Source organism: Artibeus jamaicensis, unplaced genomic scaffold, assembly GCF_021234435.1.
Source record: "Artibeus jamaicensis isolate MK-2021 breed Jamaican fruit bat unplaced genomic scaffold, CSHL_Jam_final contig_240, whole genome shotgun sequence".
Taxonomy (NCBI): Eukaryota; Metazoa; Chordata; class Mammalia; order Chiroptera; family Phyllostomidae; genus Artibeus; species Artibeus jamaicensis.
The window spans coordinates 4,616,409-4,634,742 of NW_026521506.1; the positions used below are offsets into that span (position 1 = coordinate 4,616,409).

General features: G+C 40.0%; 1 protein-coding gene across 1 annotated transcript in view; it reads right to left on the reverse strand.

The window, feature by feature from the left end:
* Positions 1 to 18,334, reverse strand: part of TENM1 (teneurin transmembrane protein 1) — a 407,415-nt gene that overhangs the window by 71,572 nt on the left and 317,509 nt on the right. The window contains exon 18 of the mRNA XM_053662339.1: positions 146 to 300. Within this exon, the coding sequence (XP_053518314.1) occupies positions 146 to 300 (155 nt within the window). The remainder of the gene's footprint in view (positions 1 to 145; positions 301 to 18,334) is intronic.

An 18,334-nucleotide genomic window follows, 5' to 3' on the forward strand; every position in this document is an offset into this window, starting at 1 on the left:
TAACTGGCATAGAGAGAAACTTCTGCTATGTGGTGTTATAACAGATTCCCCAGGCTTCCTTTCTACCTAATTTCTGTATGAGAAAATGGTTCTTCATTTCCATGATGCCAAATGGTGGTAACACTTGAGAACCAATGGCTCCTACCTGAGTGATGTCCATTCCTGAGTCACAGCTCAGCGGCTGCGTGGAAGTCAGACCGTTGGAGCCGATTACCGTGGTGATCACAGCATTCTCATCAATTCTCCGAATCATAGTCCCATCCACAAAGTAAATGAATCCATGCCTATCAACTGTGATGCCTGTTGGGAAAGAGCAAATGAGCATTAGGAGGCCAGTGGGCTACATTTTCACCAAGATCAGGAATTTGAAAAAAGCCATAGACATGGAAAATCATTTTAAAGACATATGGATTCAATTTTGCTCAGCACAGATAAGACAGTAATAGGAAAGGTCTGTTCGGGCACACATTTTCTTCTTTGTGTATTGAGAAGAAATGACAAAATGTAACATGTGGAGATAAAGCCAGTTCTAATAATTTTGTGTTGTCCAGTTTTACATTTCCATCCTCTTGACACTTGCTTATTCCCATACACAGAAAATATAAATACTTCTTTAAGAAAAATGCAAAAAGATAAAGGAGGTAGTATGTATTACATTTCTTTTAGGGTGCAGATGCATAGGCTACTTGGTTATTTTCATAGTTGAACTAGAAATAACTGACTTGGAAAGCATTAAAATTATTTTTATCAATTCACACTCAGTTAACAAGGCGTTTGTAATAATCCTGATAAACTGAACTGAGTTTTATCTCTGTAGTATCTATTAAGGGGGGGGCGTAGTTTGAGAGAAAAATTATGGTGTCACAAAGGGAATGGTTAAGCTTCTAGAAAAAATAAAAGCCAATAAAATTTCCACAGTAGTTTTTACTCACTGTGTTAACTATAGCCTGGTTTCTTGGGGAAAAAAATAGCAGTTAGAAGGCTAGGGTTCTAACACTGAATATACCACTTAAAATTGATGTGTGGTTTTGATGCAGAAATTTATCTAAATTTGTTAAAATATGGAAAAGATTATCTGCCTATGACTTATTCTGATTTGTTATGAGAAATATACATGTGGTCTTGGACCCCATTTCTAACAAGGAGGACTGCCTAAAACTCTTACAGTTGCCTAAGTGGTGAGAGAGAAAAGTATCTTTTGTTATGTTACGAACTAGCTTTGAACCTCATGTAAACATGGGTTGCTTTGCAGTAGAGCTAAGCATGTGATTAGAAGGTTGGAGATTGACTTCAGTCACAAATGGCCAATTAAATCAATTGTGTGTATGTAATGAAGCCCCCATAAAAAACCCAAAGGACATGGTTCAGGGACCTTACTGGTTGTGTGAACATGTGGCAAGTTGGGGACAGTGGCTCACTTTGAGAGGGCATTGAAGCTCTGTGCCCTTTCCCCGTGTCTATGCCTCATGTATCTGTACCATCTGGCTGTTTGTGAGTTAAACCTTTTTATAATGAGCTAGTGATCTAGTAAGTAAAATGTTTCTGCAAATTTTGTGAGTTGCTCTAGCAAATTAATAAAACCCAAGTTACGGGTTGTTGGAACCTCTGATTCATAGCCCAGCTGGTCAGAAGCACAGGTGACAACCTGGACTTGCTATTAGTGTCTGAAGTGGGGGGGAGAGGGGAGTCTTGTGGGACTGAGCCCTTAACCTGTAAGACCTGATGCTGTTTGCAGGTAGATAGTGTCAGAATTGAGTACAATTTTAGGACACCCAGCTGGCGTCCAAGAATTGCTTGTGGGTGATGTGAAGAAAACCCACTCACACCCATCCCTTCTACATTGGAAATTGGTTTTAGAACACCTCTGATTGTCTTATCTAGGGAAGGTGACTGACTATCCTGCTTTGCCTGGGACTGAGGCAGCGTTCAGTTTCAAAACTGGGACAGGACTAGACAAACTGAGATGAGTTGGTTACTCAAGCCTAGTTTGTTATAAGTATCATAGGAAATAATACATTTAAAAAGTGGCAGACACAATATAAAGAACATACAGTTCAACTCCTGCTTCCTTTGGTGCTTTTGACAGTGCTCTTGAAATAACTACATGACATTACTTTAAAATTAGTCTACATTTTTTGTCTTTTCCCACCTCTCCTTTATGCAGACCTTGTGAAACTCAGAATGTATGTTAAAATCAGGAACATCTGTGATAATAGGCCTGCTCTTTTAGCACATACACATACACATAGTAATTTTCCTGGCAAAGAGCTAACTCATCTAAAGACAGTTTATAAACCCAACTTAATAAAACTGCTTTTAGATGAGCTAATTCATTGGCAGGAGGTTATTATTAAGACTAGGTTTTATGGTGTACTTTGATTAATCCTGATTTTCCTCATGCAGTATTAATCCTTAACATCTATAAAAGTTACAGATCCATTTGAACCTTCCTGGAATGCTTCTAAAGTCATCTATGTTTTGGTGAATTCCCCAAGGAGACCAGCATGTCCAAACAAGGGGAATTTCATGCCAATAAGCCCCTTTATCATTTTTAGAGGCATAAGGACCTTTAAGGAGGTGTGTAGATAGATTTTTAAGATTAGGTTAGGTCGTAGGATCATAACACATAAATATTTCTTTTATCTCCAGAAAATCTGGACTGAGGATGAACCGAGGGATACCTCTATGTTTTATTTTTTATTTGTGTTTTGGTAAAATCAATTACCTGAATGCCTAGAATGTGGTCTGGTTTGTGGCAGTCATGTAATTTGAGATCACCTTTGTGACCTTTGTAAATAGCACTGAGTGTGAAATTTAAATTTTTGCTGTCATAAGAGGATGCGCAGAAAGATCAAGACTCAAGTCTGGAGAAAGAAAGGCTGAGTGTAGATGGGCTCAAAGGGTGTGAAATCACGAGTTATTTACCAAACACATACTATATGTCACTGTGCCAAGTTTTGTGAGGGCCAAAGGACAGAGAATCCAAGTACATGGAAAGTAAATCTAAGAATACTCTGAAAGTGTTGCTCTAACTAGGAGGTAGTACACTTAGGGAATCTAATCCCCTGAAAATTGGAGAGATTCACAAAAGGCACAGAGAAGTGGATTCCTATAGAAACTAGTGTATTTGTATTTGCATGTAATTACACATCTTTATGCTGACACCAGGGAGGATAACTCTGGTTCTTGTTCACTAAACACTCATCATCCCCATCAGGGTGAAGTTTGTATTGATTCCGAGATGATAATCCTGGTGTTTATATGGTCTCCCCACTTTTCATTTTTGTGAACTTCTAAACACTGTAAACTTGCTACCTCTGTTCATATGGGCTGAATTCCACAGATGAGGCTTATTACATACTCACTATTGGCCTTCAGGGCTTATGTGGCTGACAGTTTGTAAGATAGTCTCCTTTCATACATTTGTGTAGGAATTTCTTTTATCATTGTCCAAATTCTAAAACACTGTTTTTTTCCTTAAGACTCTTTAATTAAATTTAATTGGGTTACACTTACATTTGGAGTTGAAAAAGAAATAGGAAAAGGGGCTTTGAGGGATTGTATGATAAGTGCATATTTTCTTTGTACATAGTTTCATTTCCTCTCATTTCCCTCCACGAACCAACAAACCCAGCAACACATGAACTAACCTGTGTGCACACACACACACTCCCCAAACAACTAGTTTTACAAACTCCTCACTGGTGAGGATGAAGGGGTATTTAATTTTCACTGAGGTTAAAAACCAAATTTAAAATCTCAGGCAGGAAAAGGAATTATTTTTGCCATTACTTGAGAGGGGTGGTTTTCCTTCCATAAGGAGTATTGGTATAGCACAGGGATGTTGACGATGCAGTATGATCTATTACTGTCTGTTGGACTGAGTGGGAGGAGGTGGTACATGCCCAGTATATTTTAAGCTTCATTCTTCAGAGATAGAGATGTGAGCGATTTCAGATCACATAAAGCCATCTGGGGCTAGCACGATTTGCAGATTCAATTGACTTCTATTTGGGAGGGGATATTGTTGTACCCAGGCTTCCAAAATTTCGTACCCAATGTTGAGGCCATATTTTGTTCCATTGGCCACATCTGTTGATGTGCTTGCTGACAGCATTTTCATGAGCACTTTTGATAAGAAAGGAATTAAGCTGCATTGAGAGAACTACTTCCAGGGTTTAATATTTTCACCAGTATCTTTTTTTTTGAGCAAGCAAAAATATATAGATCTCTGATATTACCGTAAGTTTAGGCAGTGATGCAGGGTGGGTGGGGTGGAGGTGGGAAGAATGACACACAACAGTTTGAGTCCCCACACCACTACCTCCATCAAGGAAAACATTGGGCCGAGATGCCCAGACAGCGTGTTTTGCTTGGAGCACATTTTTACATTTGTGAGAAAATAAATAAATCCTTGTAAATTAGTGCATATAATGAAAGCACTGACAGACCATAACCTGGAAGTGTGAATGTTGCTGTCTCCATTCATCAGCATTAAGCCCTAACAAGCTCTTTCTATGGAGAGACCTACTCATAAATAAAGTGCATCTTGTAAAAAAATTATTCACAATGTCTTATGCAAAGTAGAGGACGTTATATAATATCTGAACTGCAGGCTCTTTTCTGTGTGAAGCATAAGTCTGTATGAAACAGCTGCAAATTACAGGCAAAATTATTTGACTTCTTCCCTTGTCTTATTATCCTCTAGTGAATAAATACTATAATTCTTAAGGAGACCATTGCCTAAAGCTGGGACAGCTTGGATGGTTACTAATAAATTTATCACCTATTGGGGAAGAGGATGCCACTGATCAATACTGAAGCAGCAGTGGCATCCTGATGTGGGGTCACTGGGAGTCCAGATGTGAAGGTTAATAGCCTGGAAATAGTAGCTAAAATCCCAAATTAGATGACAGCTAAGAACAGAGTTTTTGGCTGTGCAGAATGCCAATTTCAAATCTTGGCAGACGGTATATCTGTAATTTATAAAAATTATGGCTGTTGAGGCCACCTACATTTTTATTATTTCTATATTAAAAATGAATCTTCTTTCAGAATATAAGCTTTGGGAAGCAGTCATCAAATTTTCTCCATCTATATCCCTAGCAACCAAAAAGCTGAAATACTGTTTTTGTTTTCATTTTTTGTCACAATCTGCTCTTTAATGTTAAGAGACAGAGATAAATGATTAACATAAACTTTCAGGGAATGTCCTGAGCGCAGTATGGCGTCAGCTCAATCTCCAATATTGCGAGTGCTGTATGTGGAACTGATATTAGCCATTGATCACAAAGTGACCATTAAATCAAAGAAAGATTCAAATATTTTGCTTTGTTTCTGCACATTTCAATTCTCTGAAGATTGGTATCATATGTGTGATCTATACGGAAATTCTCCACCAGGCAGAAAAGTCCATTCTCTAACTGATCTGATGACTGTCTACTTAATTACCCACTGGGATCAGAAAGGGCCAAGTTACTTCTGCACAATAAGCCTGTTAAATTCTTTTGCTAGGCAGCCACTAAATGGAGCTTGTAAAACTTGGAGGGATTACAAATAACTGTGTGTCACTAGGGTTGGAAGGAGGCAGAGCTTAATGACCAGCTGAGACGATTTCACTGCGCAGTTAACAATGAGAGTAGGATTTCTTTAATAAGAGACTCTAATAAACTCACTGTAACACTGCATGACTAGTGAATACTGTGAGTTATTTAACCAGATATTATGTAATAAAGATGTATGTATATATTCTAAGCAGTAAAGGTCAATTTCCAAAGAATTTAAATACAAATTAAAATGATTAAGCATTCAAACAAATATTCTATTGACTGGAATGTTCTTTCTTTCATGACTCAGAAGGTACTTTAAAGGGCTTCAGAGACATCATAAGGAAGAATAGATTTGTGGGTAGTTAACCAAGAATTCTGAGAGAAAGAGAGATATGGACAGTTTTTAACATTTACCTTATCTTCAGCTCCTTCTGATGTCTCAAGGCTTTAACCTTCCCTCCTTATTTATTCATTTATTCTGGATTGATTTTGCACCTATTATGTGGTAGGTACTGAAAGTAGCTAGCTATACTCACATAAATAGTAGCTATTTATGTGAGTATAAAACAGACATGGTACTACCTTTGAGGAGCTCAGAAATGGGAGGGAGGTGGGAAGCACTGGGCAGAGGGTGGGCTGGGATTAAAGTAAAAGACAGAAAACTGTACTTGAACAATAATTAAATAAAATAAAAAAAACTTTATGTCTTGGGCCCTGGCTGATGTGGCTCAATGGGTTGAGCACTGGCCTGCAATCTGAAAGGTCACCAGTTTGATTCCCAGTCAGGGCACATGCTGGGGTTGCAGGCCGGGTCCCCAGTTGAGGGCATGCAAGAGGCAACTGATGGATGTATCTCTTGCACATCAATGTTTCTCTCCCTCTGTTTCTCCCTCCCTTCCCCCCTCTCTAAAAATAAATAAAATCTTTAAAATAAGTTCTGTCTTAGTACAGAGATATCCCATATATCCCATGTCTCCACACATCCATAACATCCATCAACATCCTACACCAGAATGGTACATTTTTTACAACAGATGAATCTATATAGACACATCATTATCACCCAAAGTCCATATTTTACCTTAGAATTTGCTGTGGGTGTTGTACATTCTATGGGTTAAACAAATACATAATGACATATATCTACACTGATTTCAGTGTAGCAGAATCTTCTGCTACATTGTTCTATGAACCTGAAACTGCTCTAAAAAATAAAATCTATTAAAAAAGTTATGTCTTGGTACATGTGCTATGAAACCAAAGATAATCAAATCTAGCTGTGAGTCTCATCACTGGAAAATGAAATACCTGGAAGACTGATGATACAATACTTACTAAGAATGCAGCCTCTTTTGTTCCCACCAAGATCAAAGCTCAGAATCTGTGACAAGTTCATCAGATTTACTCAAATCAAACCAGAAAATTAGGTGTCCAAGATGAACTCAAGTTTTCTCTTGTTCTGCCACCCTTCTCTTCCTCATCCTTCCTTCAGAAAGCCCTCCCTCTTTAGTATGGCAGAGACAATGTTATGTATTCAGGTCATCCTACCTATTTTTTTGTCTGAGACTAGAGGTAGATTAAATTTCCCAGACTCCTTTATGGTTAGATGGGGCCAAAGTGATGGATGCTACTTGTAGGCCTGGTCCTTAAGAAGGTCTCCATTGAGCTCCTATATGGATCACCTGCTTCCCCTGCAGGCTGGCTGGCTGCAGAACAACCAGTGGAGGAGTCCAAGGTATAATGAAATGAGGAGTCATTAGATGAAAACAACCTGGATTCTCGAGTCACTGCTTGGAGCAGGGATTCCTCCCACCCAGAAGACAACCCATATTGGACTATGATGTGAGCAAAAAATAAACTATTTTGTTAAGCCATTGAGATCATGTGTGGGTTTTTTTTTCATACAATTTTTAGGTTGACCTGACTATTACATTCACCAACTTGAACCCTATTAATCTTTCAAGGCTTCTACAAGATGTATCTCTTTCAGGAAGCCTTCCCTGCAAATTCCAGTTCACTCTGCTCTGTTTTCTAACCTACAGAAGCTGTTTTTTTTTTTTTTAATGTGAATTCTCCAATCATACTCTGTCCAGGCAATAAGCTCCTTGAGGGCAAGAACTGAATTTTGGGTCTTACTTTTATACTTCATGAATCCAGTGGACCTGGACACACAAGTTCAATAAACCTTTTTGAATTATAGACTTAATTGATGCATTTAGGAGCTTTTTAAAATAATTTTTTTTATTTAATTATTTTTTCAACTACAGTATTCTGTCTTTTACTCCCATCCCAGTCCACCCCCCATGCCCCCCACCTCCCTCTCATTTCCACCCCCCTTAGTTGTTGTCCATGTGTCCTTTATACTAGTTCCTGTAAATCCTTCCCCTTTTCCCCCTGAAATTCCCCCCCGTCAATTGACACATTTATATTGAAGCAAATCTAACTTGAATCAAATAAAACATGCTATGAGGTAAAGAGCCACAGATGAATTTCTCTAAAAATGAGTTTAGCACGAATCCAAAAGAACCTATGTACCCCAATGTTCATAACAGCACAATTTACAATAGCCAAGGGCTGGAAGCAACCTAGCTGCCCATCAGTAAATGAATGGATCAAAAAATTATGGTACATTTACACAATGGAATTCTATGGAGACGAAAGAAAGAAGGAGCTCCTACCCTTTGCAACAACATGGATGGAACTAGAAAGCATTATGCTGAGTGAAATAAGCCAGGTGGTAAAAGACAAATACCATATGATCTCACCTTTAACAGGAAGCTAAACAACAAAACAAACAAGCAAGCAAAATAAAAACAAAGACACTGAAATAGAGAACAGGGGGACAGTGACCGGAGGGGAGAGGGGAGGGAATTTCAGGGGGAAAAGGGGAAGTATTTACAGGAACTAGTATAAATGACACATAGACAACAACTAAGGTGGAAATGGGAGGGAGGTGGGGGGCCCTGGGGGGCTGGGATGGGAGTAAAAGACAGAATACTGTAGTTGAAAAATAATTAAATTAAAAAATGGGAAAAAGAAAAAAAATGAGTTTAGAATGGAGGTGATGGTAATGCCTTTCTCTAAAGACCTTTAAAAGCAATACAGTCCCATATCGAATAGTAATGATTAGAGTATGGGGGAAGGGTGGTTAACAACCAAGAGCAAGTGAAGTAAAAACCAGAGATAAAATTAACTGCCAATGAAACTGAGCTATGTAGATAGCTACACTGAATAACTCGAGCTGCCCCCAAATTCACATTGCTCTGTGAACACAGGTTTGCATTATGATCTTATGACCTCTTCCAAACCATCTTAGGAGTTCTAAGGAAAGAGAAATACTTCAAGATTTTGCCTTAATATGCTTCCCTAGGGACCACATAGGGAAAGGAGACAGAACACTGGCTATAGGATCATATCATGGGATCTGGGTTTCAGGCTGACTTCTCTTGCAGATTAGCTGTAGGACTTTGTGTAAAGCAAATATTTCACCACTCAGTGTCTGGATTTCCTAACCCATATCCTGCCTATGACATGGGGTAAAATGATGTGATGCTCACAAGAGCCAATGAACTGAAAGCACTTGGAGGAGAACGAAATATTATGGTAGTGCTAAGTGGTGTCCTAATTGCTCAGTCATTGCTAATCATTCTTCCTGAAAGTAACCTCTAAGTCTAGAATCACAGACAAAGATTTCCACATAGGCTTTGCTCCAGCATTTTAGGCTTTTCTATGTTGGACAGACATAGTATAAAATTTAAGTCCACAAAGCATTGTGTAACCCTTGTTAGTAGTAGAGGGCCCTATGTTAGATTCACCACAGAGACAAAGCAGTGATTGAAAACAATTTTGTTAGCTTAGGAGAAATGCTGTACTATTGAACTACTGGTGTAAAAAGCCTTCAAGGTTTTATAAGATGGCTAAAGTTTTCATCCAGAGAACCAAATAAATGATGCTCTACATTGTACAACTCACTCAGGGGGACCCTGGGCCAGGGGTATTGTCTGAACACTTAGCAGTAACACCAGAAGCTAATAATGGCATGAGTTGTTTCTTCCTTGCTTTACAGAGGTAGGTTGTACACATAAAAGAGACTGGGGTGAGTGTTATGGTTCTAGCTCAGTTGAAATGCACATCTCTCATTTTACTTTTGTGCTAGAGTTCTTGCTCAAACGATGCCTGCTGTATGAGATTTAAGGGGACTTAGTATGTATGGGCTAAGATAAATGAGGTTTACCAAATACCAGGTGAATAATCTATATCCACCTCCCCTTTAAAAAATTCTTCAAACATCAAGCAACTATACCTGGGAAACCACTCAGATACATTTTGAAGAAATGGCTCTGTCATCCCAAGGAAACAAACTGTCTCATAAGAGCCTTATGTGAACAATTAGCCGAGAAGCGAAAGTTCATTTATTGCCCATGGACCAGTGAAAAACTAATTGTAGTTGTTACACTCTAGGGAAATGAGTCTTTCTCAAGGTATGTGACTGTGCAAAAGATTCTAATAAAAAAGCAAACTAAGTAGAATACCTTGGCCTGAATACTCAATAAAAGCAGGATATGAGGAATTAAGCCTGACAGTGCTTGCAATTCACCAAAGTGGGCTAACTCCAGAAGATTTAAAAATTCTGTACGATAATTATTTGTCTGTAATGCCCATTCAAAAACAACATAGAAGGCCCATCTAAAATTCTTCCAGCATCTTTACATCTTGAATAATGAAGCTAATGCTGCAAGAGAGGTTCACAAAGTCAGAAGTGGTAGACAATCGTTTGCGACAGGCAAGGCAGGGTAATAAACACTGTGTGTATACACTTTTTAAACCCTTCCAGTGGAAAGTTAAGAGACATGTAGGAGGACTCATTTGGGCTTAAGCAACTATATATGATTACAACAATCATACACACACACACACACACATGCATGCACAAATATGACAGCTGAGGGAAAGAAACAACTTAGCCAAAATGACTGTTTGATGACACAAACAATTCCTTTGACTTTTCCCTTTTCCAGGCTCGGACCTACAAGTTTGTGTCTGTGGGCACAAGAGGCTTACATGGAAAGGTACTGAAGAAAGTGGGCTGCCTCATTCAGAGGGAGCTGGTGACTTCCCTAGCCTTGTCTTCACTGAGATTGGGTTTTCAAGGCCATTCCCCTCCTTTTCCCCCTCTCAATGCAATCAGGAGAGATATGAGACAAGACATGTTCAGGAGAGATATGAGAGGAGGAAGAAAGACTTTGGGATAGAAGCCGGGAGATCCTATTGTGAGACTGTGACTTTTGAAAATTTACATAATCTCCCAGTCCTCAGGTCTTTGCCTTTGTCTAGTGGTGCAAATAAAAGCTGAGCTGCCCGTGTCAGCGGATTATTGTAAAGACCAAATAAAATGCCATCTATTCTATCTATGTAATCTTTTTGAAAGGTTAACACAAGTCATGTTAATATTTATGATTTTGATTAACTGTTAGTTTTCTGGTTTCGTGCTGTAGTTTATCTGTTATTTGATTACCTGCTTCAGCACTGCATGACTCAGACGTCAGGAACCCTAGGTGCAATTTTGTCAGCATCTCCTCCATGCAGATGGTGCTGATGGGTCTGATAGGATCCTGTGTTACATCTCCAGTCGAATTGGTCTATGCACTGGCTCTGAATCACACCTTTCATTTTTCCATCATCCCATTTTTGCCTGCCCTATTTCCCATGCCCAGAATACCCTTTCTTTCTCTTAGTATCCAAATCCATAATTCAAGGCACAGTGAAAGTCTAGGTTCAATAACTACAATATACAAAGTGACTTAAAGACTTGCAAATATCTTGATAGAGGCATTTCCTTGTCAACTATATCAAACAATTTCATTGGTCTTGTATGATGATAGAAATTTCTGAGTCTATGAGAAGAGATGTGTTTAAGTAAAGTGGGAAGAAAAGAGGATTACAACAGCTATAATATGTCATTAGGTCTCAAATCTAAAGCCTAGACTGTCAATAACACCATGGGGTGTTCTGACTGGACTCAAGAATGCATTTTGCATACTGAGTGAGGGCCATTTTAACAAATACACTTCAGGACACCCCAACTTTCATAAGAAAAGCTGAGTCATTCATTCCCCATTTAGCCTTGCCCCTTTGTTGTCCACTGCCTTGTCTTCTCTTCATTGCCTTTTTCTTTGCTCTATTACCTTTTTTTTTTAATTCACTTAACCTAACTTATGAGGAATAGAAGTCAGAATTCAGTTTGCACTTTTTCTGCACCCATATGTCAAGTCATTTTTCAGATTTCTTCCCTTACCTCCAATCTGCCTCCTTCTCGTTTTTCTCTGCCCCTTTCTCCAAATCCCAATCAGCTCTCTATCCTCTGAACCCCTGGGGTATTTACAGTTTGCATCATACAACCTAATGCTGGAGTATAGTTTCCTATAATGATTCCTCATTTCCCCAACTAGATCATATTCTACTCACAGGCAGGGATCATGTCTTTTAATACCACATATAATTTCTAGACTTCCCAATGGAGACCAGATAGTTTGCTGCTTGAAAAGTTTAACAAAACAGTGGAGCTCAGTGAACATGGTTCTTTTCCTAACAAGATACACTGGGAGCATGACATGGGTCTGATAGAGCAGCTAAAACCAGTGGGAATGTTATAAACAGTAGAGTGGATCATTAACAACCAGTGTCTTATTGACACTAGTTAAATATATTGAAAACATTAATTAAGATGATGGCATCTTAGGACCAGGATGTCCTCGCTATAACAAGGGATGTTTGCAGTGTTTGATGAGAGCATTTGGCATAGTTCTTGCCATAAAGGAATGCTTTATATATTTCTAGAATAAATAACTAAAGTCTATATTAAGAACAGAATACTTGGTACACTGGCTGGTGTGGCTCAGTGGATTGAGTGCCAGCCCACGAACAAAAGGGTTGCCAGTTCAATTCCCGTTCAGGGCACATGCCTGGGTTGTGGGCCAGGTTCCCAGTAGGGGGTGTGTAAGAGGCAATCACACATTGCTGTTTCTCTCCCTCTCTCTGAAAATAAATAAATAAGATCTTTAAAAAGTCATTCAGATACTTAAAAACAAAGAAACAAATGAACAGAACACTTGGGAGCCATTAGTAAAAAAGAGTAATTGATAACAGCTGAATAGTCTGATAAAGTAAGTAAAATAAAGGGAAACACAGGCATATTCAAATACTGCCAGATACCATTTTTGCAACTGTAATGGTTCCTTAATTCAACTGTTTGAATATCTCTAGTGTTTCCAAGAACTAGGAAGGTATCAATTTAGGTCCAATTCAGAAAGCAGTGGTTTGGTCATTTGCTAATTGACTGTTTTTTTTTTAATGTTCAAATGCATTATTTGAATAATATCATCCTGATAAAACTAGGCCATATAGACTCAAGATATAAAATAGTTCCCAGCATTAGTAAAAAAAAATAACAACAAAAATTAAAGATTTTGAGAGTGCTAAGTGTTGATCTGTGGTGTCTCAAAAATTGCAAGCCTAACAAGGTATAATAGGAAGGTTTAAAAGTCACCTGTCTCCAGCCCACTCTCTACAGAAATGCCTCCAGTTTTCTACTCTGAGAAAAGTGGGAAGGCACCCCTTCAGAGACCCCAAGTCCTAAAACTGAGACCTATCAATATATTACCATGTCTTCAGTTTCCTTGTGTTAGAGATGCTTTCCAAAATGAGGAAGGAGTGCTGTCCTCTAAGGGAAATTACAGCTGTAATCAGTTTTCTTTCCTGAATAAATGCTGGTAAAATGGGCCACTCACCCACCTTCCTTTTCCCTCAAAATTATTACACAGTCTAACAAGCTGTTTGAAAAAAAAAAAACAAATGGAATAGATACTAAATGAAACTGGAAGAAAAATGGAACAAATAACATTGGGGCTTCCTGGCTAGACCTTGATATTTCGGGGTTGAAGATAACCTTGTATTTGAGTTACTAAGCATCTGATTCCTTAGGGGAAAACTTTAAATGGGCCAGGACTCACTCCCAAGTAAACAGTGACTTTCTTCAGTCAACGATAATGCTGATTTGATAATATATATTTTAAGTGTATTTTACTGAATAGGTTCTTACAGTTGTTCCACTTTTTCCCCTTTCCCCCCTCTGTCTAGTACCCCCATTCCCTCCATCAATCCTTCCACTCAGTTCATGTCCATGGGTTGTACATATGAGTTTTTTGGCTTCTCCATTTCCTATACCATTCTTTTTATAAAAATATATTTTATTGATTATGCCATTACAGTTGTTCTATTTCCCCCTTTTACTCCCCTCCACTCCCCACCCCCACCATTCCCCCCTTTAGTTTATGACCACATGTCTCAAGTTCTTTAGATTCTATATTTCCCCTACTATTCTTACCCTCCCCCCTATCTATTTTCTACCTACTGTCTATGCTACTTATTTTCTGTACCTTCTCCCCCCTTCTCCTTCTCCCACTCCCCTGTTGCTAACCCTCCATGTGATCTTCATTTCTATTGTTCACTCCTGATCTAGCTGTCCTCTTGGTTTGCTTTTTGTTTTAGGTGTGGTTGTTAATAACTGTGAGTCTGCTGTCCTTTTACTGTTCATCTTTTTTATCTTCTTTTTCTTAGGTAAGTCCCTTTAACATTTCATATAATAATGGCTTGGTGATGATGAACTCCTTGAATTTGATCTTATCTGAGAAGCACTTTATCTGTCCTTCCATTCTAAATGAAAGCTTTGCTGGATAGATCAATCTTGGATGTAGGTCTTTAGATTTCATGACTTGGAATACTTCTTTCCAGCCCCTTCTTGCCTGTAAGGTCTCTTTTGAGAAATCTGCTGACAGTCTGATGGGAACTCCTTTGTAGGTGACTGTCCCCTTATTTCTTGCTGCTTCTAGGGTTCTCCCCTTCATTTTAATCTTGGCTAATGTAATGATGATGTGCCTTGGTGTGTTCCTTCTTGGGCCCAACTTCTTTGGGACTCTCTGAGCTTCCTGGATTTCCTAGAGGTCTATTTCCTTTGCCAGATTGGGAAAGTTCTCCTTTATTATTTGTTCAAATTAGGTTTCCACTCGTGAGTGTTCCTCTTCCCCTTCTGGTACTCCTATAATTTGGATGTTGGAGCATTTAAAGATGTCCTGGAGGTTCCTAAGCCTCTCCTCCTTTTTTTGAATTCTTGTTTCTTCATATTTTTCTGTTTGGTCATTTTTTTTTCTCCTTCTGGTCCACTCCTTTGATTTGAGTCCCAGTTTCCTTTCCATTACTATTGGTTTCCTGTGCATTTCCCTTCATTTCGATTAGTTTAGCCTTCATATGTTCCTCTAATTTGTGACTAAAATCATCCAGTTCTGTGAGCATCCTGATCACCAGTGTTTTGAACTGTGCATCTGAAAGTTTGGCAATTTCTTGATCGCTTAGATTTATCAGCTCTGGGGCTCTGAGTTCTTCTTGAGCCATGTTTTGATCTGTTCGTGCCTGTTACGTATGAGGAGCAGAGCCTTAAGTGTTCCCCAGGGCGGGGCCACCCAGGTTGCTGGTTTGTGATGCTGTATGTGGGGGTGGGGTCAGAGAAGGACAATGGCAGTACCCTCTGCTGCTTCCCACAGCTGGGGCCTGCTCGGTCTGTCTCACTGCTGGCTCCATCACCGGTTTATCAACGCGAAAATGTGTGACCGCGGTCAGCCCTCAGTTGGTCCACCGCCTTGGGCCCTCAGTGGGTCCGCCGCCTTGAGCCCTCAGTGGGTCCGACCGCTACTCCACACCTGGGATCCGCCCACGGCTGCTGGCGCACCTGGGTCGCTGGCCCGGTTGGTCCAGTGGATTTTTCCTGCCTGACCCCACTCTGCTGCTGGCTCTGCCCCTCTTACCAGTTTGGCTGAAGGGTTCGTTGTTGTCAGACTTCCGTATAGTTCAATTTTCTGTGGTTTGGCTGCGTTTTTGTTGCTAAAACTTTGTTGTTTTCAAACTTGGCTGTGCGAGAAGGCACAGTGCTTCCACCTATGCTTCCATCTTGGTGGAAGTCAAACTAGGAGTTTCTTCTACTGCCCGAACCCCCACTGGTTTTTATATCCAGAGGTTATGAGCCTTTATTTTCCTGGTACTAGAACCCTGGACTGCACACTCTGGGCTGGTGCTGGTATGGGTCACTCCCCAGTTGTCCCTTTTGGTTTTTGTCTGCCACACGTGAATGTGTAATTGTCCTTCTGCTGACTGCCACTGCCATTGCCTCACCACCACTGCGTTGGTGCTACCACATTGCATGTACCATACTGTGTCCTCTGTGCCCCTCCTACTGGTCTGATGTTTCTTCTTTAAATCCTTTGTTGTTGGACTTCCATGCAGCTTGATTTTCTGGCAGATCTGGTTGATTTGTGTTTTTAGATTGATTGTTATCTTTCTTATAGTTCTGCGAGGAGGTGAAGTGAGTCTACCTACACCTTCACCTTGGTCAGAAGAGTCCTAACTTGATATATTGAAGCTTCTTAACATTGAGGAAGTTCAGTCACCCATTTAAGAAACTCCACATGTGGACACACACTAGAGGTGTTGGTGAACTCTGCAAATAATAAAAGTCTCAAATCCAATCAGATTAAAAAAATAAGGGATTAATGGTGGGCAATGTAGGCAGTGTTAAAAACCCTATTCCAGGGCCAAAGCTGGTGTGTATTCTGATATGTTGGTACCTGTGTTTTAGATGTTAAATATTTTGAATATCATCTTTGTATGAGTAAAAGCCTTATTTAAAACAAAGTAGATGAGTAGATAAAGAATCTGTGGTACATTTGCACAGTGGAGTAGCACATAACCATAAAAAGAAAGAAATTCTTACTTTTTGTGATAGCATGGATGGACCTGGTGAGTATTATGCTAAGTGAAACAAGCTAGTTAGAGAAACACAAATACTATGATTCAGGTTATATGTGGAATATAATGAACAAAATAAACTGATGAACAAAATAGACACAGAGACATAGATGCATGGAACAGACTGACAGCTGTCAGAGGGGTGGGGGTGGGGGAAATGGATGAAAAAAAGGGGAAGGGGTGAAAGAATGAAAGAACACATATGCATCACCCATAGACACAGACAACAGTGTGGTGGTGGCCAGAGGGAAGGGGGTGTGGGAGGTAGGTGTAAGTGGGCAAAGTGGGTGTAGGGGAATGAAGACATCTGTAATAGTGTCAACAATAAAGAAAAAAACAAAAAACAAAATAATATTTTAGAAGACTTCTGCCAAGATGGAGGCATAGGTGGAAACACTTTCCTTCTCGTACAACCAAATCTAAAAACAATAAAGTTGTAACAACAATAAATGCAACCAAACCACAGAAAATCGAACAATACGGAGCCCAAAAATAACGAACCGCTCAGCTAAACCAGTGAGAGGGGCGAAGCCAGCAGCAGAGCAGGTCAGGCAAAAAAGATCCCCGACCTGGGTGGCGTGCAGGCAGCTGAGGGTGCGGATCCCAGGTGCGGGGTAGCTACAGGCAGAACCCAGGGAAGAGGTGCGGATGGCTGTCTGCAGTCAGTCGCCCATTTGGACGCAGATAAACCAGTGAAGAAACGAGCATTGAGACACACCGCGCAGGCCCCGGTGCAGGGCGGTGGGCTAGCACATTTGGGCTCAGATAAACAGGCTGGGCGAGCAGTGAGACGGACCAGGCAAGTGGAGAGGACCGCCATTGCTCCCTCTCTGACCTCACCCCCACATACAGCATCACAAACCAGCAACCTGGGTAGCCCCGCCCTGGTGAATACCTAAGGCTCTGCTCCTCATATGTAACAGACACGAACAGATCAAAACATGGCTCAAGAACAACTCAGAGCCCCAGAGCCGATAAATCTAAGTGATCAAGAAATTGCCAAACTTTCAGATGCACAGTTCAAAACACTGGTGATCAGGATCCTCACAGAACTGGTTGATTTTAGTCACAAATTAGAGGAATGTATGAAGGCTAAACTAATCAAAATGAAGGGAAATGCACAGGAAACTAATAGTGATGGAAAGGAAACTGGGACTCAAATCAAGGAAGCAGACCAGAAGGAAGGAAAAAATGACCAAACAGAAAAATATGAAGAAACAAGAATTCAAAAAAAGGAGGAGAGGCTTAGGAACCTCCAAGACATTTTTAAATGCTCCAACATCCAAATTATAGGAGTACCAGAAGGGGAAGAGGAACACTTACGAGTGGAAACCTAATTTGAACAAATAATAAAAGAGAACTTCCCCATTCTGGCAAAGGAAATAGACCTCTAGGAAATCCGAGAAGCTCAGAGAGTCCCAAAGAAGTTGGACCCAAGGAGGAACACACCAAGGCACATCATCATTACATTAGCCAAGATTAAAATGAAGGGGAGAACCCTAGAAGCAGCAAGAGATAAGGGGACAGTCACCTACAAAGGAGTTCCCATCAGACTGTCAGCAGATTTCTCAAAAGAGACCTTACAGGCAAGAAGGGGCTGGAAAGAAGTATTCCAAGTCATGAAATCTAAAGACCTACATCCAAGATTGATCTATCCAGCAAAGCTTTCATTTAGAATGGAAGGACAGATAAAGTGCTTCTCAGATAAGATCAAATTCAAGGAGTTCATCATCACCAAGCCATTATTATATGAAATGTTAAAGGGACTTACCTAAGAAAAAGAAGATAAAAAAGATGAACAGTAAAAGGACAGCAGACTCACAGTTATTAACAACCACACCTAAAACAAAAAGCAAACCAAGAGGACAGCTAGATCAGGAGTGAACAATAGAAATGAAGATCACATGGAGGGTTAGCAACAGGGGAGTGGG